A 21,115-nucleotide genomic window follows, 5' to 3' on the forward strand; every position below is an offset into this window, starting at 1 on the left:
AGGCCGGGCGACAGACGCTTGTAGGATATTTCATATGAAAAAAAGGAAGAATGTATACATGTCTGGCGCCAACACTCCTGAACCACTCCAAGTTCACACCCGTGCCAATAGGTGAAAAAGGATGCGCCGTATGTAAAGAAGGGTAAATTATGTTCTGTGTTACCAAACTAAAGCTGCTGCTACCCTGTAGCTGGCGCAGCCATGTAATGATACACACCATAACGCACTGAACGCCATCGGGCCAAGAAACAATCGCCAAGTACAAGGAGGAAAATGCGAGCAGGAAACTGCCTTTTTTTTGTCCCTTCTTCTCCCACTGCCACCACCCTGTAGCATTCATCGTCGTCGTCATCGTCGTCGTCGTCAAAACATCACGGGCATGTCAACCATTCCCACTCATCGACCAATCGTATCATGTAGAACGGGTACCAGTTTTCAGAGAGGGTCATCTCCCATCTGTCCCACGCGAAAGTGACCGGTGTAATCGACGTGCGAGGTTGGGTTTGTGGGCAATACACAATGATTATGCTGGCGAGCCTTCAAATCGTTCGTCTCAATTTACCTCACCTCGAACGAAGGAAAGGCCATGCGGTCGCGGAGGTTGACCTTGAATTCAAAGATTCCTTCTTCAGAACCGGCGTACCTGTTGTATCCCACTGTGTCAGCAAGAACCCTAAGAACCTTCAGTCACTTGAGTAGGTAGCCCATATTAACTTACAGGGATTGCCCATCCGGACTGAATGCTATTCCCGTTGTGCCTAGCTCGACCTGACCCGGCCCTCCCGATACAAGCATCGGCCTCCCACCGGCACCCAGAACGCGGTGCAACCCCGATTCATTCGCTGGAGGCGTCCAGTTACCGTTGGCATCGATCGATCTGTTTCCGGACACGCCACTCAAAAACATGATTCGTGCCATGCGCATATCGGCATCGGGAACGCGACCGGCAACGCCAGATCTGGCAACATCGACACGTCCTGCCTCATTACCGCTACTGTCACCGGCCCGCTGAGCTGGCGAACCCGACGGCATGGGCATGGGACCTCTACGTAGGCCGGCGGTGGCTACCGAAGGCCGGTTGATGAGTAGGGGCTCTCTCTGAGACGAACCTGCGCCAGCAGTGTTGCTTGCCGTGGTCGCCTCGTTGAGGTTGGCTACGGTCCGAGTTCTGATTGATGCTAATCGAGCTTCGGCCGCATTGAGGGTGCTTTGCATGGCCGCGAATCGTGCACCCATGTCGTGCTGAATCGCGTTTTCCAGAGCTTGGGTGTCAAGGACTGCCTGAGCGACTCTTGACTCTGCTCTGCGTACCTGTCGTTCCAAGTTTTCGATATGGGCTAGTCTCTGGCGGCTGGACTCGGAATAATCCGTGAGGATGGCGGGAACGTTGTCCGACTGACCGGACGCTCTAAGATTCGTGGTGGGCAGCGTCGTAGTCCGGGCTGAGCTCGAATCTGAAGGGGTGGAAGCGTTCTGATCAGTTCCCGAACCACCACCCAAGATCCGGTCTCGCTCGTTTTGCAGTCTTCTAGAGTACTCCGTTCCAACTCTCAACTCACTCTGCAATTCCTGCGACCGTTGTTGTAAGTACTGTTGCTCAAAGGTCAGCTGTTGCTGTGCGATCCGTTCCAATGAAGCCGCAATACGGTCATTTGACTCCCTTGCTGCCACCCGGAGTTGGTCAAGTTGATTCGAGTTCTCGCTGAGTAGACGCTGTTGGTTGTCAAGCTGCCTCCGAAGTAAGAGTGACAATTGTCTCTCGTCGGCTAGTTGACGCTCCAGTTGGCTACCAAGTTGCCGTTCAGCTTCCAAGGCGGCTTCGACCCGAGCAAGAAGCGCCCGACTGCGATTGGTGTAGTCTGATACCCGAGTCGACTCAAGTGCTGTTTGAATGACATGCCAGGGGTCGTTCGGCGGAATAGAAGAGGGTCCTGACTGTGAATCAGACCCGGAGGCTGGAGTTAAAGTATTTGTCGACATAGCTGACCGATCCTCGTCGTCGCCGATCCTCGCGGGAGAGGCAGACAGCCTTGCGCGAGAGTTGGGGTTGAGATCGAGATATAGACTTTGATTGGGCTCGGATAGAACCACAGAAGATCTCCTTCTCGGTTCATGGGAGCGAGGACCGACCGGGCGACCGGTTCCTAGGGGCTGTGAGGCAGCATCATTTGCTAACCTCCCAGCAATCCAACCTGGGGAAGAAGAGTTGATAATGGCCGGGCGGGCTGGGGGTAGTCCCATGTTGTCCATCAAGGTATCAAGCGCCTCATCAATCGATCTTTGGTGCGCATCCAGATCCAAGCCCTCGTAGTTGACCAGATCACGGCGATTAGGCCTCTGCCCAGACTCGTTGAGAAGATCATCAGCGCTTAGCTCGTTATCTACCTCCCTGGAAGACAAGCTACGCATGGCTCTTAACCGTGCGAGACGCTGCTGCATCAACCGTTCCTTGTGACCTATATTGCGAAACGCGACGGGAGTTCCATCTTCGAGCTTGACTTCCTCTGTCTTTAGACGATCGAGGTCCAATATTTGTCGTCGAACGCAGGACTGTCTCACATCCGCGACACCTATTCTCCCGTGGTCTTCCGCCCAGACTAGGAGATCCCACGGTGCGGGAGAAAAGGTCATGGACCTGACGCATCCAAACAAAGCTTGGCGTGACGACCTGAAGGTGCATATTATGGATGATTCACCGGCTTCATTACTGCTCAGAAGATGTCGCATGTCGAATATCGAGATTGATCCACCTTGGGAGGAAGCGGCGCAGAGATATCCGGAAGGTGAGAAGGTCACTGCGAAGCTGTGGTCGTCATAGACGGGTTCACCAGTCGGCACCGCCGGGTTTGCGAACATCTGCCAGTGATATTTGGCGTACCTGCCGGAAGAACCATCGATCATGTCCCGGTCTTCCTCCAGGTGTCGTCGATAGAAGTATACACGGTCGGAGTCCCCAACTGCTGCAAGGATCGTGGAGTCGGGAGACAAGGCGGCGAAGTTCATTGGGACGGGATGCGGTAGAGTCGTCAGCACCTGTCGTTGAGCCAGAGAGTAGATCTTGACGGTCTTGTCGTTATTACTGATCAAGACTACCGGTTCGTCGGGGGTCTTGCCATGGTTCAGGACTGTGTGAATGCTCATGGCGTTGACTATTTCTCCTCCCAACAAATCAATATGCATGTCATGACCAAAGCACGTCGGCCGATCATGTTCGTCCTTCTCGACCTTGATGAAGGCGCAGTCACCATTTTGTTCTCCTCCCACACAGACCCAGCCCAGGTCGGCAGCCAAACATCGGGACTCGAAGGGTATTGTCGCGATCAGCGAGTTCTGTTGGGTTGCCAGGTCGAGGACAAATACGTCCTTACATGACACATAGTAAATGAGGTCTTTCTCCGACGAACTGATGAAATGTCGCAGTTGGTGGTGGGAAACCGTGATCTTTGTGGGGTAGAACTTAGAATGAGTAACAAGCGAGTCTGCAGGAGTGAGCCATAGTTCGCGACTGGGTACGGTCATTTCGCGACGGGAGATGAGGGATCTAGGAAGGGAGTGGCATTGCTCGGCGATGTTTGAGGCGGATTGAAAATATCAAGGCGCAGAGCGGAGAGCGGAGAGCGGAGAGCAGAGGGCGTAGTAAGCGCGCAGAGCAAAGCTGAAGAAGCTCGGAAGGCGAAGCCCGCAAAGCAGCAACTCTCGGGAGCAATAGAGTCACAAGCTTTATAGGTTGGCTGTTTGTATGAATGCAATTGTCTGCAATTTGAGGGTGATATGAATGGCATTACTGTGGACTGAGAAAAGGGCCGCTGGATTGTGCCGGCCCGTGACGTCGATTGGACGAGGCTGGCACCACGAGGCTGAGCCTTGACCGAAGGCGGCATGTTTTCCGAGAAAGATTATACTAGGTGACTAGCCTCGCTAGGTACCTAGTCTCGCTAGCACGCCTAGGTAGGCAAGTAGGTACCTAGCGAGGCTAGTAATTTCTGAGAGTTTCTGTGACTGTCGTGCCAAGCCTCGCGCGAGCTTGCGGCGAAGGGGAAAGCCTCCGAAGAGAGATTTTTTCTCCGTTCATTTGTATTGCGTCTACTACTCTGCATCCTGAGCTCATCTATCCGTCCCATCACCCATCCCCATCCCCCTTCATCTTCAAATTCACCACCTTTCTCAGGCCTTTGTCCATCTCCTACCTTCTTCGCTGGTTCTCTTTTGGTTCTTATACCTAAGGTCATCATGATCGCCTCAAGGTTGTCCAGAGCTGTAAGTGCCAATGCTGCAGGCTTCATTGTCGAATCGTCTTCTAATCAATCTACCAGCTCCCTCGCTCTGCCCCGTTCTCTCGCCTCTCCCAGATTCGAGCACCTCGATCATCAATAATCTCGCGGTATGCCTCCACCGACGCCCCCGAGACGACTGAAAAGGTCAAGGGCCAAGTCATTGGTATCGACTTGGGAACAACAAACTCGGCCGTCGCGGTCATGGAAGGCAAACAACCAAGAATAATAGAAAACGCTGAGGGCACTCGAACAACGCCATCCGTTGTGGCCTTCACCGAGGGTGGTGAGCGTCTCGTTGGTGTTGCCGCTAAGCGACAAGCTGTCGTCAACCCTGAAAACACCCTCTTCGCGACCAAACGACTCATCGGCCGGAAGTTCTCAGACCCTGAAGTCCAGCGAGATATCAAGGAAGTCCCCTACAAGATCGTCCAACATACAAATGGCGATGCCTGGCTGGAAGCCCGCGGCGAGAAATATTCGCCATCGCAGATCGGAGGTATGGTCCTGGCAAAGATGAAAGAGACTGCCGAAGCATACCTTGGCAAGCCCGTCAAGAACGCCGTCGTCACAGTCCCTGCCTATTTCAATGACATGCAACGTCAAGCCACGAAAGACGCTGGTCAAATCGCCGGATTAAACGTTCTCCGTGTTGTCAACGAGCCTACCGCAGCTGCACTCGCCTATGGACTCGAGAAGGAAGACGATCGGATCATCGCGGTCTACGATCTCGGTGGAGGCACATTCGATATTTCTATCCTCGAGATCCAGAAAGGCGTCTTCGAGGTCAAGTCTACCAATGGTGACACCCATCTTGGAGGTGAAGATTTCGACATCACCCTTGTCCGCCACCTCGTTCAGCAATTCAAGAAAGAGTCCGGCATCGATCTATCCAATGACCGCATGGCTATTCAACGTATTCGTGAGGCCGCCGAGAAGGCCAAGATCGAGCTGTCCTCTTCCATCCAAACAGATATCAACCTACCTTTCATCACCGCTGACGCATCCGGTCCTAAACACATCAACATGAAGATGACCCGAGCTCAACTTGAGCAGATGGTCGACCCCCTCATCTCCAAGACCATTGAACCTGTCCGCAAGGCCCTCAAGGATGCCAATCTGCAAGCAAAGGATATCCAAGAAATCATTCTCGTCGGTGGTATGACTCGTATGCCTAAGGTTACCGAGTCTGTCAAGAGCATTTTCGGACGCGAGCCTGCCAAATCTGTCAATCCTGACGAAGCTGTCGCCATCGGTGCCGCAATCCAAGGAGCTGTGCTTGCCGGTGAAGTTATGGACGTTCTCCTGCTCGATGTTACACCCCTTTCTCTGGGTATCGAGACCCTCGGTGGCGTGTTCACACGTTTGATCAACCGTAACACCACCATTCCCACCAAGAAGTCGCAGATCTTCTCGACTGCTGCCGACTTCCAGACTGCTGTGGAGATCAAAGTCTACCAGGGCGAGCGTGAGCTTGTTCGGGACAACAAGCTGTTGGGCAACTTCCAATTGGTTGGCATTCCTCCCGCACACCGAGGTGTTCCGCAGATCGAGGTCACCTTCGATATTGATGCCGACTCGATCGTGCACGTTCACGCCAAGGATAAGTCGACCAACAAAGATCAATCCATCACTATTGCATCGGGCTCCGGTCTTTCCGATGCTGAGATCCAGAACATGGTGGACGACGCCGAGAAATATGGCGCTCAAGACAAGGAGCGCAAGGCTGCCATTGAAGCTGCCAACAGAGCCGACAGCGTCCTCAATGACACGGAGAAGGCATTGAAGGAATTCGAGGACAAGCTCGACAAGGCCGAAGCCGACACGATCAAGGAGAAGATTGCTTCTCTCCGCGAGTACGTTGCCAAGAACCAGACGGGCGAGGGCACTGCCACGGCCGAGGAGATGAAGGCCAAGATCGACGAACTCCAGACTGCGGCTCTCAGTCTATTTGACAAGATGCACAAGGCTCGCGAGGAGTCACAACAGCCACCGCCGGGCGGGGATGCACAGCAAGGCTCATCGAGTGGTGAGCAGAAGCCCTGAAAGATGAAGCCAAGATGGAGATGAAGGGCCCCCAAAAGCAACTTGTATTTTAATGATATCCCTGTACTCGACTTCTTTTTGTTCTCCCGGATATTGGCCGATCTCTTCGACATTCTTGCCATCATCGCGGGCAGAGTTCTCCATGTGTATTATTTTTGCCCTTGGGGAAGGGACAAAAGGGTTGCTGACGAGGACATAACTACTGCTGCGTCATGACTTTATATGCATGAGTGTTGGAAGGAGCATGAGCGTCACATCTTATTACATGCTTTGCTGGCCCGGGGGAATGACTGCAGGAGCGGAGCACACCTGGGGGCTTTGGTTTGTTCGAACTTGGTTGGTGGGCGAAAGGATGGAAGACGGCTGTAATATTCATCTGTAGAGGAGGGCCGGGCATGACACGAACTACTCAGCTTTAGGAGTGGCGAGCAGGACGAGGATGTGTCGCGTGTGGTGCCCTTGTGAAAATAGAAACAAGAAAATCTCCCCTCCTACCTAGTACACCGTCTTGTTTGTGGCGCGGATTAATCATTACAGGCTTTGGTGGCTCTCAGCAGTAAGTGATGACAAGTCCACAAGTCCGCAGCAATGCAGCCGTTGGGCCCGTATGGTGAGGAATGAAGGCGAATGCCGAAAGAGGGAAGTAATTGTTTGGCTCCTCAGTATAGCATAAGCAAACTGCCAATCACCGCGGAACAAGGCCCTGGACCTTGCTGCGTATAGCTTTGACCGTTTCGGCGTATATGACTACCTAGTAGGCGCGGATGGATTCTGAGGGAGGCTGACTCGAGTCCAAGTGGAGACAAGCTGACGACACAGGAGAGCCGGGTACGTTTAAAAGGGGACACGACAGGGGACGGCGACGGGGTCGGGACGCAGATGTACGAGTGTAGCGCGCATTGAATCTACGAGGAATTATAGTACCTCACGGAATCTGAGCGGGAGGGAGTAAGTACCTAGGTAGCGTGGGAGAGGAAATTCCCGCGAGCATAGACCGAAAGCCGCGACAGCCGGAGGAACAGGCGGGAGGCAATCATAGTGTGTGACCTGCATGTGTAAAACAAAACAGATTGACAGTTGAAAGACAGCCAAGTGACTGGGCAGAAATGGAACGAAAGGAACAAGGGGGGTGGGAGCACGGAACGGAGTACGAGGTACTCGGTATACGGGCATCTTTAACCGTAGCACAAGTAGGGCCCCTTGTAAGAAAGGAGGTGATTGTGGAGATAGCAACGTCGAAGGGTTGCGAGACAGGCGGCCAGAGAGAAAGAGAAAAGAGCGAAAAGAGAGACAGAGGCAGAAGCAGGAGCCCGATACGGAAAGGGGCAATTGTCTTCTGTGTATCTACGAGTATCGGGTTGCGTGGCTAGCTGTGTTAGAGGCCGGCACGCTGGGATGTGATTTGCCCGATAGCAATCCTGTATTATCAGCGAGAAATTATATCGAGCAACAGCAGAAATTAGTGCCTCGTATCGCAGGGAGGATGAGGGAACAAGGACCCCGTGGAGCCTATCGCAGGTGGGCTCTGGTCCGGAAACCAAAGAATAGGGGGCCCGGCTATACGAGTGGGCACTGGGCCCTGGGCACTGGGCACCGGGCACCGGGCACTCCTCCTTTGTCCCCATTTCCGCAAACCCGAAGAAATCACCGCATCGAGTAGTTGTGTGGCCGGCGGGCAGCTGATGGCCGGGATGACCAGTATATGCCTGAATCATGATTATGGTGATCATGATGGTGGCGGTGATGGTGGGAAGACGTAAACACTACTGACGAGCCACCTGATACTAGATACGTACGAAGTACCGAGTAGGAATAGCATGCATCCAGCCCAACTAAGTAATCAGCAGGAATCCAGGGCCTTAATGACTGCTTCGGGTTATGCCTTCTGAGTACCAGCGAGCCAGGTATTTATTACTGAGCATCCTTGAAACATTCAAGGGGCGGCTCCCTGGTACCGGGGTGCCCACTCTTTTGTCTTTCGATTCTCTATCAAGGCTCCCTCCCTGGGTAGGTACGGTACCTAGATGCCCAGGACCTGGGCACCTGGGCACCTGAACACCTACCTAGGCCGTCACTAGTGCCCAGTACTCGTACTCGTAGGTATTCGGCTTAACCAGATATCCCTCTTAGGCAGTCCATAGCCCTCGCCTATTCGTCTGCTGCGAGAAATCTAGAGCCTACCACCACCACCCAAGGTGTCCCAGACTCCCAGTCGTGTCAGGCTCTCCGCCTCTCCCTAGCCGTATATCCACCCGGGGATCAAGCTGCAAGGATGACGGGGCCTTTGATCCAACTCAATCTCGTCAATCGCCTCCCGCTCGCTGTGTGTTGAGTTTTTAATTACTACCACGTACGGATACCTACTCGCTACCTACCTGGGTATTCAAACACTCCCCCGTATTTCGACCCTCTTTTTCCCTTTCTCTCGTACGCTTCCACGCACACGACTTCCTAGTATGTTTGGTGCCATCGACCGGAAAAAAAAAGACGTGCCACTCAAGGTCAAGCGAGAACCCGCTTCCTAAATTCTCTCATGGTGCGCCCACCCACACAATACGCTCGACCCCCCTTCCTTTGACCTTCCTTTCCCCCCTTCCCAAGTTGTGCTTGTCAAACCGTAGCCCGTAGCCGCAACCGTAGCCCTTAGCCCTTAGCCTTCAGCCCTCAGCCAAACAGCCCAAACCGCCCACTCAGCCCACAGCCCGCATCCTATCAACCTTATCCACTTTACTATTCGGCCGTCGCATCGACGTACTCTAAACGCCTCTTTTCTCGGTTCTTGTTAACGTTTTAACCTTGGGCTTTCCCCATTTCAACCAATAACCCACTGCTTGTCTGCTCTTGTGCCTATCCTACGGTCATTTAGTGTCCCTTTTCTCGCATCTCTGCCTCTCTGGCTGTCTGTCTGTCTGTCTCCTCTTTTCTCTCCTTCTCCCTCTTCTTGTGCCACTTACTTCCCCCTTCCCTTTTCTTCCCTTTCTTTCCCGTCCTCCACCTTCCCGTCTCTACAGAGCAAGTTCTTTGCATCAATCCAGTCAACCACCTGCTGTTGTCGCTGCTTTTCCATTTGTACACCATTGATTTTGTCAACCTTTGTATCACCATCTCCTCGACAAGTCAATTTGTTACTATGCAGCCGCCGATGCCGCTCCCGACCTCGATTTAGTTTTGGAGGCATTCAGCTTTAGTCGCGCTCAGTTTGTCCTGCTGCTCGGCTTGTCTTCACATTTCAGCAAGTCGCCTACTCACACCAGCGAGTCATCGACTCACCGTCGCCATGTATTCGCGGCCTCCGTCAGATCTGGCGCGTAATGTCTCGCACGACATCGGGTCCGAGGTATGTGAGAATTTTTTTGTCTTTTATTTCTCAGCCCTGTTCTGCGATATGCTTCATGCACGATCCCTCAACACACTTGCACTAGAACTCTGCGCCATCCAAGAATTTATAAGAAAAGGGAAGAAGCGGAGAAGAAGAGAAATTGCTACCGAGAGCGCATGAGATCTCGCGGCTCCCGGTCATCGTTGTGATCTATCCGCCTCAGGGAGAGGGAGTAGGACAACTAGAACTGGCACCTCGAGTCAACTGTCAAGTATTTGCCGTCAAAACCACTCTCTGTCTCTTGCCAAACTACCGGCACAGAGACAGCCAGAAGGAAAAAAAGCCACCGGATCCTGGGAAATGCCAGCTGGAGCGACACCTGAACCCAGTGACGATATCGTGGCCACTTATGCTCGCTTGTCCGCGTGTCGGACCCTGGGTGCAGTCCCAGTACCTTTGGGTTGCAGGGTTGGCTCGGCGGGTGCTGCAGGCGACCTCTCGGGGCCTATATGGCAGACACTGGAGGCGGCCGCCTCTAACCAACTCGAGCCTTTATGCCCTTATGCCCTTATGCCCTCGGGGGCCTTCAAGGCTGCTAGGCTGCCCGGCTCCCCTCTCTCCTCCAACTGGAATGGCGGCCACTGCCCCCACCATCGCCCACCTGCGCTCCTTGTTCTCTTGGCGGCTGGCTTCAATACCTGGGCGACCTTTTTAGGTCTGCCACGCATCCCACTCCGCCTCGACTCCTCTTTTACGCCTCTCACCAATCGCCATCTTTTCCCAAAACAACCTTCAATCCTATTTGGTTTGCTATTCAGCTGCATCACTGTGGTGGCGTCTTTCCTGTCTCTGCTTAGCGCCCCATTGCCTGTGTCGCACCTCCTATTGCATCAGTCTCTTTACTCCTTCTGGATACTCCTGCCTACTCCCTGTGGCTTCAACGAGTCGAGGCCGAGAAGGGGGGAAAAGCAACCTCGACTTCGCGTACGACATGTGACTGGATAGGGAATTGGTTGCTGCCTTTCTCGTTGCGACATACTGCTCATACCCGAACCTTGGTGCTGACCACTCACTTTCACCTCACTTCACCATCGTTTACTTCCCCTCGTGTCTAATGGAACTTCCTGATTTGTCAACCTCCAGCCCGAGCCTATGTTTCGTAATAGTCTTGTCACTAATCTTTGGCCTTAGCGTCCACGTTCGTCGTGGGAGTCCCCGTATCAGCATCAACCTCGAAATTTTCAGCACCCTCCACAACGTTCGCCGAACGTGCCTGACCCGATGGACCCCGAATCTTCTGACAGCGATGTCTCTGTTGGCGGAGGTGATGAATATCGATTTGCCAGTCCTCTGACTGCACCAATTCCCCTGCCGCCGCCAGCATCAAAGCACGCACTGGAATCTCCCGATGCCGTTCAAGCACGTCTCGACGAACTCCAACGCGTCGAAGACCACAACGTCAAGAAATATGATCTGCTCAGGGCTAAGCGCGCGCGGAAAGACGAGAAAATCCGTCGCAGGCGCGATATCCAGGACAAGAAATGGGCTCTTATTGTGGAAGCGCGTCAACGCAGAGACGCTAGAATTGAGGCGCGCCGAAGGAGGGAAGATGCGGCCTTTGCCCAGTTTGATCATGAGCTAGAGGAGGAAGAAAGTGTATGTTCCAGTCGGTCCTTGATAGACGCGGGTGAGCTAACATGTCCCCAGAATCTCCGGCGCCGGCTGAAGCGACTCAAACGTGGACTACCACCAGACGAGTCACCAGCACCAGGAGGTCGTAGCATATCGTCATCGTCAATGTCGCCGCCAGGTCCCGCGCTCTCAACTCTTCCCCCACCCCCCAAGCGTCACCAAGTTGGTCCTCCAGGCCAGCCTGATGCTGTTAATCCAGCTCAGTCGAGACCTTCGCCGCAGTCCAATCTGGCAGCGCCTGCGAAAAGCACTTTGCCTGCTCCCTCCTACTCCTTCTATCGCGACTCGGCTTCATCCTACTCCCGTCCATATCATCACTCATCCTACTCGACCACCCCGAACAATGCGTCCCCGACGATAACGACGAACGGGTCAGGTCATGCCCACCAACCCTCGGCCGACCGACCGCAACTGAACCATCTCGGACGGCCAGCTTCTCCGCTCCCACGATCCGTCCCGAGTACTCAGTCACCTGTGACACCAGCGACGAATCCTAATCCGCCCAGACAGATTTATGATACGCGCCCGCCACCAGCCACTACGTCTTCTGGATTCGCTTCGATTAACGCGCCTCCAGCCTCGGGATTTGCGACCATCAACGCAAGAACGACCGCAACTCCACCGACATCGCACGTCCCCATGTCAAGACCTCTGAACGATGGAGATCCCAACAGGACCCCTAATCATCCAGCCAACAACAATGGAGTCGAACCCAATCACTTCCATTCTTACCCAAGTGCTCCAACTCCTTCCAACTCCACAGCACCGACTGGGAGTGGTAGCAAACGTACGCCCTCAACAACCCATCCATACCAGATGTCCGAAGCATTTGCAAACCGCCACCACCACTGCGAAAGAGTCGACACACTGAACCGTGGTATCTGGACGTCCTATGGTCCGGGAGGCACGGCAGAGCATCCGACAGGACCTGCAGTCGAGATGTACCTTCGGTGCAATCACGACGGATGTTCGCGTATTGATTGGCGTACTGTGCATGGTCTGCAGTGTCACATTGTTAAGAACCATGATCAGCCCAAGGGCACCATTGGTAGTCTTGACAAGGCTCTTGAGAGGTACGGCGTTCCGGTCAAAGAGGTCGAAGATTTCGAATTCCACAACGGCAGAGGCACTGCGGGAACTATGGCAGACCCAAAGAACCTAAAGATGAAGCTCAAGACGAAAGTCCAGACTTTTGGCAGAGTCGGCACCCCGGGCTCTTTCGGTGTCGATCCTGAGGCGAGGCCAGCTGGCTACAGACCCAGTCCGGCTGCCACCGACGACAGTCCAACAATGTCAGATGGTCTCAAAAGAAGTCCCGACACACCCATGACAAACGGCTATCCCAACCGTGCCGTGAGCAATGAGAACGGTAGACAGTCTGCACCTCAAACAGCAGCGGGCTCTCCCGCCATCACGCACACGGCTGTCCGACCAGGGTGGATGGGGGTAAATGCGCCGTCGTCGACCCCGGTGACCATCGAACCGGAACCTAAAAGCCTGCAAGGGGACTTCAGTTCGACTGATACTCCGAGTAACGAGGATACGACCAATTCTCAACCTGCGGTTCCATCTGGAGAGACTCTACCTACGCCTCCATCTACCGTCACGGCTACTACTTCACAAACGGATTCCAGAGACACAATCACAATCGGCGAAACTGTGGCCACTGCTCCCAAACAGCAATTCTCTGCTGCCGGACCAGTCGGGGCTGAACCGTTGACCTCTTCAACCCAAACACAACCAGCCGCCGAAATCAAGAGAGAAGAGGAGAAGGGGGAGGGCCAAGAACTTTCTAGGCCAAAGGCAAAGGACCAAGATGTTCATATGACGGGAACATCAGAGGACAATCAACCGAAGCCCGATGAGATTCGAGTAAATGGTGCAACTAATGCGGAGAAGGATGCAGCACCTGAAAAGCCGACACAGGGACCAGATCCGACCGCAGAACAGTCCGATACAATCGAGATAGATGGGGGCGCCGCGAAGGACGCCAGCACTGGCGCTGTCCGGCGATCCACGATGCAATCTCCAACTATCACGACGAGGTCTCTTACTGCGACCACGCCTGGCAGCGCCCGACGACCAAGTCGACGATCCAGTGCAGCGAGGAAATCCGTCGATGTCGATGGGGAACCGGGTAGACCTGCGAACAACGAGAACGATGACAAAGAAAAAAACGACAAGGATGGCAAGGATGAGAAAGCAGAGAAGGAGAACACTCGGCTGGAACCTCGGCGGTCATTGACTGGACGACTCATGCGAAGCCGGAAGATTTAGTACGATGTTCTAGACATTTCTACGCAAGACGAGAAGTGTCAGATCAACTGGCCTGGCGAGATGACAAAGTTGCGAGGGTGCTCTTTGAGCCAACCAAATTGGTCTTGTGCACGCTTCACAACAAGGACCGGAGGTCGAAGGACTCGACTAGGTGGGCTACAATCGGGGACTTGTGCACCAGTATTGATGGGCGGATGTGGATGTATGCCAATACAGTTTTCGAGGATATGAATTGGTGCTCCCACGGACTCTGATCTCGACATAATGTTGAGGGTTGAGAGGGCTAAGGGGATTTCAATGGCGGGATCGGGCACATGCGGCGGGAATATGGATTATTGTCCAGCATTCTTATCGGCGACTAATTGGTTGATGTCGCCTGTTTCTTTTGTTTGATGCTTTTGAGATTGCCATGCGTTGAGCAAATTGGGCTGAGACTGTTATGGAATGTTGTGTTTAGCACTATTCACCCAGCGGCGGCTGTCATGTTTGATAGTTTGGGCTTTGCGGCACAGAAGGACAAGCAGGCTCTGCGATGGTTTCTTGACTGTTTGGCGTGATCCAGATCATTGCGGTTCACTATCGTTGATTATGAATGATTCCGCGCAGTATGCAGTATTAATGGAGCTTGTTTTTTGTTTTTGTTTTTTTTTGGCAGATAACAGTGCCGGTTTGTTACTTAGCTGGATATTTTCTGTTTCCTTGATCGCCTTTCCTTCAGAGATCAGCTGCAGACCTCGCGAGAGCCGTCAGCAGAGGGAGCGCCGAGTCGCCAATTACGAGTCCGTAGCATCCAACGTTTTCGGACAATTTTTTTGTTTCGCTTGTCTTATTATATCTTCTGGGGGCCATCTCGGCTCCTGCCGGTAGGGGGTAACTTGTAGGACAAGCAGGATACAAAAGTCAAATGCAACGACAAAACCTGGCCAGTCATTGCTTCGCGACGCTATCACAGTTCTATGGATATTGTGTGTATACGTATGAGTGTATTGGTGGGTAATAGATTTCTATACAAACCTCCACTCGACGGAATTCTGAGATGCCTGCCTGCCTGCCTCCCTGCCTGCCTAGCCCGTATTCGTTCAGGAATCAAATCACTCTCACGTCAAAGTGTCGTAAGGCGACGTAGAGGGCGGGGCCCGAGACGTTGTTATTTATTTTGCTGCGCTCCGGAAAGCGGTGTACCCCGTGATAGGACAGCTGGGGAGGGCTTTTCTGTTCTTTTGGTCGAGTTTATATAAAGTGGGCGGAGAGGTCGATGTGCATGAGATGCAGATGCAGGTACAGCAGAGGACCTCCAGCCGGCTTCTGTGTACACACGGGCGCAACAGCATTCCCCCTGCTTCGCCATGGCTGGGACTCACACGTTCAGGGGTTGTCGTTAAGCATACCGAACTGCTGAGCCAACAGCGGGCGGATGTAGCGTGGACTGGAAAAAAAGAGCCCGGATTGGGTTCTCGACGAGGAATGAGAATGTCATTTTGAGACGTGAAGTTTTCGGGACAACCTAGACTGGTCTCGACGAGTAACGTGCAGCCCGAGTGATTAGAGCACAGCGACGAGGTCAAGATGGGAAAGATGGCGTCTGGAAGGATCGACTTATTAGAAGTAAAAGTGGCGGCTTTATATCGCGAGGCAGATATGTTCAAAGATGGTATTGTGGAAAATTGAAAAAGCCCGTCCAGAAGTGCCTGCAGGAGCTATTTTGAGGAGCTTGAGGATCTGAATGCCTTGTCGAGATCGGTGGCTCAATTCGACTACCAGTCCTTCCTCGACTCTCATGACAATAGTTCCCCGCTTGCCATGTCCCCTGGAAGACAGGCTTTCGGACAAGCTTCTTGTCGAGAGATTTCCAGACCATGAGGTGCTCCAGCGGGTTCTTTCGTCCCCAGATTGCAGCGGGCTCGGCCGTGGATATGGAGAGACCGACAGCCACCGTGTCTGTTCGATGATATGGGGAACACACTCAGAAGTCCGCTCTCAAGCCTCCCCGAGTCCGTTGGCGGTGCGCCGGAGTTGATCTGGAATTGATCTGGAATTGCTGCATTGGCCATAAAGCCTGCCGCGTACCGAGTACCTCGTCCGAAAGCCCTTCAGTTCCGACCACGGTTTCGATCTTGCACCACAGCTTTTCGTATCGTCAAATCACTCGCAAGGGCCAGAAACCTTCGTTCATCCCAGCAATGCTATCTTATCACACCGCCAACCCCAGCCCATCCAAGCACAAAGCCACTCAACGCCTCTGTAAACAGGCCTCCTCCGAGCCAAATCTCTCTCCACGCCCCTGTTCCTTCGTTTCTGCCCTTCTTCCCATCTTCATTCACGCCTCTTGACCCAGCTGTCCCCGCAAAATACCTTTGCGGCTGGCCCTTTACGAGGAGGAAATAGAACAGTGCGGAGATGAGGGTGTTGCACAGCAGATAGAAGCCGAAACCGTAGAGGGATTCGAGACCCAGAATGCCGGCTGCAATGCCGAGAAGGAGGCCGGAGATGGAGCGGATGTTGGAGAGCGTCTACGGTTACAGAATGCAAGTGAGTAGAACGGCCTTTTTCTTTTGGAAAGGAGGGGAAGACGTACGCGAGTATTGTGAGTGAGAGACTCGGGGACCAGTGGGTCGAGGAGCAGAGATAGCTCCTGCGGTGAGGGCGCCATAGCGGGCTGCGATGGACCGTGGTGTAGTCTCAAGGGTTCGGGTCTGTGTCGTCGAGCTGGTGGACCAGGCACAGAAGTAAGATGGTCATGGATGGTCTTTTGACAAGAGCGTGAAGGAGGGAGACTTCAGGTCACAGTGGACGCTGATGGCGCTTGGCTGCGGTGGGTCTCGGCTCCATCCCTCGTTCACCTTCAACGTTATCCAAGAGCTACGAGCATTTGCATTCTGGGCACTAGAGGTACTCGCTACAGAGCCGAGTTTCAACCTCTCCCCATATCATGTTTCCTACTGGAAGTTATCATGCTGAGCCTCCTAAAAACCCCAGGCCATCACAATAGCAACCGTGTCCAATCAATTTTGGGTCCAAGTTCAGACGTTCACATAGAAGATTCGTAGGTGGTATGGGTTATCTCGTCACGCTATATAGAAAGACGTCGAGTCATCATGCCATCGATGGTCAGTCTTCGTCGAAAAGAACTGAAAAATTACAAGGGTAATAGCCCGACCCAGGTAGAGGAGATATTTTGACCGGCCCTGTGGATGTATCCATCACACCAGCAGCCGCCCGCTGGAGATCCTGCAGAACATGACCGACAGTGATGTAGATCGAAACGTGAGCCCAGCTCCAGCCTTCCCCGCCCATGCCTCGAATGTTTGCAAAATCAGAAAAGCACGGTGCCACCTCGATTGGACGGTAGATGTGGCCACGAAGGAACTGCGATTCTACAGCTTGCCTTCGGCTTGGGCTTCTTTGACTTGCTCAAACACCTGAAAATGATTAGCGGTCACCACCTACACTCGACACCTCCATGACTCACCTTGAGCATCTTGTTCCTCGCACCCAAAGCATTCACACCGCGCGCTTCCAGCCCCTTGTCATCGAGCTGTATTAATTCCTCCCATTTAAGGTCCTTCAGGTTGTCGGTATACTTGTGTAGTCTCAAGGATCGAAGCCACGTCGGAATATCTTTCAGCAGATTCGGATCAGTGGGGTCTTCGGGAGGTTTGGAGCTCCCACGGCGCCCTCGGGGCGACCTGCCACGATTGATCTCCGAGTGATCGGATAGATATCCTTCACCGCCACCACCAAATATGCCTGTTTGAGGAACTAGTCCCGGCATCCCTGCACCAATCATGATGGGAGTGCCCTCATATGCAGCCAGGAATCCATTGTGTTGAGGTGAAGAGAAAGCTGTTTGTCCGAGAGGCGTCTGTAGAGGAAGACCAGGAGAATTGGGTCGAGATCGGCGTCCTTGTGCTGCAGCAATCTGTTGTGCTTGAATGGCTGCTACTTGCTGAGCATTGAGGATCTGGCCGTGATCATTGACCATAATAGTATTGATTCCTGGGATGCCAGAAGCTGTAATACCCGGGGTCAGGGGGGTTTGTGGCTGTGGTTGAGGTTCGTTCGACCTAGCACGGCGATATTTCTTGACGTCGTCCAGGGCGATTCTGTTGTTGACTGTGGACAGGGCGGCTAGTTTCATGGCGGTTGCATTGGCCACCATTTCGCTATGGGACTGAGCTTGACTGAAGTTCGGAACCATTGGCGTATTGGTCATTGAAGCCCAACTCTGGTTGCCTACATTGTAAGGAGACAGCAGTGGCATATCGCTGGACACCGGGTCCGGAGCGGTCAGTGTGGTGCTCTGAATGTTACCACCAGAACCTCCCAGTGGACGCGGAGAACGAAGAGCACCAGATGATGGAGGTTGACTAAACTGACCCATTGGCTGGTGCTGCCCCTGCTGGCCAGACGAGGATTTGGGTCTGGATATGGGAGGCTGCTGGGTATCTCCTCCACCTTGGCGCCAGCTCATGGCGTCTGCCTTAGACTCTCTAGGAGCCGCTATAGTTGGGGCGACCAGTGAACTGCGATCTCCTACAACCGTGCTGTTCCTGTTTGACGGAGGTGGGTTGCCGGTCTGTTGGGCGTATTCGGCCTTTTGCTGCTGAATGGCGGCGACAGCATCCGGAAACATTGCATGTATGGTGGACTGATCCAGGCCTGAATTGCGCTTATTACCGGCTGGGGAGACTGGCGGTCGAGTCAAAGACGTCCTCCGATCGTCCACGTTCAACTTGGACATGGCGTCGCTCAGGCGGCTGGACATGGCGTCCTTTTCACCGAAATTTGCAGGTGACAGAACGCCGGAAATGGGATGACTTTTGGACATCTGGTTCAAAACTTGAGCAAAGAACCGTTGCTGCATTTGAGTGGTCTGTTGAATGAGGGCATAGGTGGCAGCCGTGCGCTCGGCCTCGCTCAGGACTCGAAACCATTGCTCGATGGCGCTCAACTCGTCTTTAAAGTCCTGATCCAGTGTTGCCGCCGCCATCTCTTCCAGCATGGTTTCATATTGTTCAATGTCCTGAATCCACTGTTCCCCCAACTTGCTTGAATCGTCCATGCTGCCTTGCTGAGACTGCTGGTTGTATAAGACCTCGGAAGCGGGGCGGATGGAACGTGACGAAAGGGGAGAGGTAAAAGACATGTCGGCAGAAGAACGGACAGGCTGGGTATGAGTGCCGGATGTGCCGATAGTCCTCGAGGAGGGTGGGCGAAGAGAGGTTTTGGACGCCTCCGGGGTGCTATTCCTGTTGCCGATGATGTTGCTGGCCATGGTAGCCTTTTTTAAAAATCCGTGCCTCGGAGGTTGCGTAGGACAAAGCGCCCTGACGGTGACGAAGTGACGGCGGAAGAGGACGAAGTGAGTGGTGGAAGGAGTCGAGAAAGTCACACAGACAGATCTAACAGATCATTGGATCTACAGCGTGTCAAGGAGCCGATTGGATCCAGCCCAAGGGCAATGATGAAAGAGGGTGGAAAAAGGAATGTCGAGAACGCGCTCTCAACGCAGTCACAGCTGAAGCAGAGGTGTGAGGCAGCGGTGTTTGGTGGAGGTGGCGGTTCGAGGTGTCTCAGACACGACGGCGAGAGCGGGATGCGATTAAGCTACTCGGTACTGGAATAGACGCGCAGGAAGCAGGCGACAGAGAGCATGAGAAAAGGCAAAGAAGCCGAGATCCGTCAAAAAGAATACACTCCCTAACAGCCTACAGGCGAATCGAGGTTGAGAGAGTACGGAGGGACCAGGAGGAAAAATTGAGTCGAGCTGAAATAAGACAGACGAGCAGGGTAAAGTTGAGGTTCACGAAGAGTGGAACCGACAAAGCGGCAAGGCTTACCCGTGCCTCCGTATAAATCCTATTACTTGCAAGTTGCAAGCAGTAGGGATATACAGGGCTTAACGGGGGGAACTAGGCTGCCTATAATTACCTAGGTACCTATTGAACGCCGCCCAGCAGCAACCAAAACCCCCCCCAAGTTCAGGGAGAGGAGGCCTGGAGCCAGCTGAAACGGGTTGGGTTCGTTTCCACCATCGTCATAAGGGTTTTGGTGGGCAACGCCCTGCGCTCGCCTGGTAGGTGCCTTGGCCTCCGAGATAGCGGCCCTCGTGGGAAGCTCGTTAAAAGGGGAGCGCCGAGGGCTAGCCTACTAGCCCTAGCGTTACGTGCCCTGGACGTGTCTGAGCAGCGCTCCAAGGCTCGTATCGATTCACCACCAACCAGTTACTACTAGTATACGAACTGCGCCTCATTGTGGCGCTCTCGCTTCCTCCAAGTAGTAATACATTTCCTCATTGGCCTAGAGATTATCAATATCAAGCTGAACAGATTCTCATCACATGCTGGTGGCAACCCAGTCTGATCAAATATTTGAGCACTGGTGGCACTGGACCCAGCTGCTCTCAGGGGGATCTTGACATAGAAGATCAACGCAACGAGATCAGGCTACTGCCCCTTGTTGGCAATTAAAAGAGTGCTCTCAAATTTGGTGACGGAGACGATCTTTAGGTGGAAGGTCCTTTTAGAATTCCAAGGAGTACAGCAAACGCAATGGATCGGCGAACAATTCAGTCTTATGAGCCATCACTCTTTGCCTTGACACGCTTTGGGTGGACCTTAATCAACCATGTAGCCCCTTTTCTTGCACACTGGTTCATTCTGGCCTCGAATGCTCCATGCAGACAGCCCAACCAACATAATCACATCGCTTTGATGTTGGATGAAAAGCGGTATTCGCTTGATGAGAGAGGAGAAAGACGTTGTGTGCAATGGAGCCTTGCTAATTCCCCCGACTGCTCAGCTCCTTCCATATCAGATCGAGGACGGCGCCGGGTTTTCCCAAACAGCTCGAAGTGATATCAATGCCAGGGTGATATGTCCAACCCAAATTCTGTGCCAATAGACATCTCTCCCATATCGTACAACATGTGTCTCCGCGCATAGAAGATGGCTGGCGATTCGACGCTTATCTGCCGGGCAGTTGGCCCGACTGCATCATGGCAGCATTCTGCTCTTGAAACCTGGCACCCAATCTCTCCGAGCCTTTCAAGAACTTATCCACGCAGCGCATCACACATCCTTCTTCTCTTGAGATCAATGACTTGGTCGTGAAATCGTTGACACAGTCGTCAAAGCACCGTTGGACGAGGTTGGAATACGTCTAGCACAGAGCATAGGTCAGTTTGATGATCAACGCGGGCCAACCTGCGTAATGGCATGGGCTTGGATGGTACGCACCTTCATAAATTCTTTGAGCTGCTTCGCCTCCATGCGAGCATTTAGCTCCCTCTGTTCGGCGGGAGTAAGGCTAGAACAATGTCAGCAAATCCACGCACAGATGCTTGGAATGCGAGACCAACCTGTCCATTTTGACAAAAATAGGGATGAAAACAAGAGAACCAGTGTCACAATTGCAATAGTCGAGGCGAGAGGATTGTGAATGATGAACACGCGAGTCGCAAAGCAAAATCCGGGCCCGGCAGACTTTCCCTGTACAGTTTTGCAGACCA

General features: G+C 53.3%; 6 protein-coding genes across 6 annotated transcripts; 2 read left to right on the forward strand and 4 right to left on the reverse strand.

Moving 5' to 3' along the window:
* Positions 1-558: 558 nt before the first annotated feature.
* On the reverse strand, positions 559-3,519 carry Z520_09601 (uncharacterized protein; the record flags this gene model as incomplete). Its single annotated transcript, XM_016780095.1, has 2 exons — positions 559-643; positions 719-3,519. The coding sequence occupies 2 exons, from the start codon at positions 3,517-3,519 to the stop codon at positions 559-561; spliced, it is 2,886 nt and encodes a 961-aa protein (XP_016628678.1).
* Positions 3,520-4,230: 711 nt separating this feature from the next.
* Positions 4,231-6,317, forward strand: Z520_09602 (hsp7-like protein; the record flags this gene model as incomplete). The annotated part of the gene is made up of 2 exons (XM_016780096.1): positions 4,231-4,257; positions 4,314-6,317. The coding sequence occupies 2 exons, from the start codon at positions 4,231-4,233 to the stop codon at positions 6,315-6,317; spliced, it is 2,031 nt and encodes a 676-aa protein (XP_016628679.1).
* Positions 6,318-10,917: 4,600 nt separating this feature from the next.
* On the forward strand, positions 10,918-13,605 carry Z520_09603 (uncharacterized protein; the record flags this gene model as incomplete). The annotated part of the gene is made up of 2 exons (XM_016780097.1): positions 10,918-11,292; positions 11,344-13,605. 2 exons carry the CDS (start codon positions 10,918-10,920, stop codon positions 13,603-13,605), a joined length of 2,637 nt encoding a protein of 878 aa, XP_016628680.1.
* A 2,183-nt stretch (positions 13,606-15,788) lies between these two features.
* On the reverse strand, positions 15,789-16,255 carry Z520_09604 (uncharacterized protein; the record flags this gene model as incomplete). The annotated part of the gene is made up of 2 exons (XM_016780098.1): positions 15,789-16,115; positions 16,181-16,255. The coding sequence occupies 2 exons, from the start codon at positions 16,253-16,255 to the stop codon at positions 15,789-15,791; spliced, it is 402 nt and encodes a 133-aa protein (XP_016628681.1).
* A 724-nt stretch (positions 16,256-16,979) lies between these two features.
* On the reverse strand, positions 16,980-18,880 carry Z520_09605 (uncharacterized protein; the record flags this gene model as incomplete). Its single annotated transcript, XM_016780099.1, has 2 exons — positions 16,980-17,024; positions 17,075-18,880. The coding sequence occupies 2 exons, from the start codon at positions 18,878-18,880 to the stop codon at positions 16,980-16,982; spliced, it is 1,851 nt and encodes a 616-aa protein (XP_016628682.1).
* Positions 18,881-20,571: 1,691 nt separating this feature from the next.
* On the reverse strand, positions 20,572-20,973 carry Z520_09606 (mitochondrial import inner membrane translocase subunit tim9; the record flags this gene model as incomplete). The annotated part of the gene is made up of 3 exons (XM_016780100.1): positions 20,572-20,766; positions 20,844-20,913; positions 20,966-20,973. 3 exons carry the CDS (start codon positions 20,971-20,973, stop codon positions 20,572-20,574), a joined length of 273 nt encoding a protein of 90 aa, XP_016628683.1.
* Between the last annotated feature and the right edge of the window lie 142 nt (positions 20,974-21,115).

The sequence above is a fragment of the Fonsecaea multimorphosa genome (assembly GCF_000836435.1).
Source record: "Fonsecaea multimorphosa CBS 102226 unplaced genomic scaffold supercont1.25, whole genome shotgun sequence".
NCBI lineage: Eukaryota > Fungi > Ascomycota > Eurotiomycetes > Chaetothyriales > Herpotrichiellaceae > Fonsecaea > Fonsecaea multimorphosa.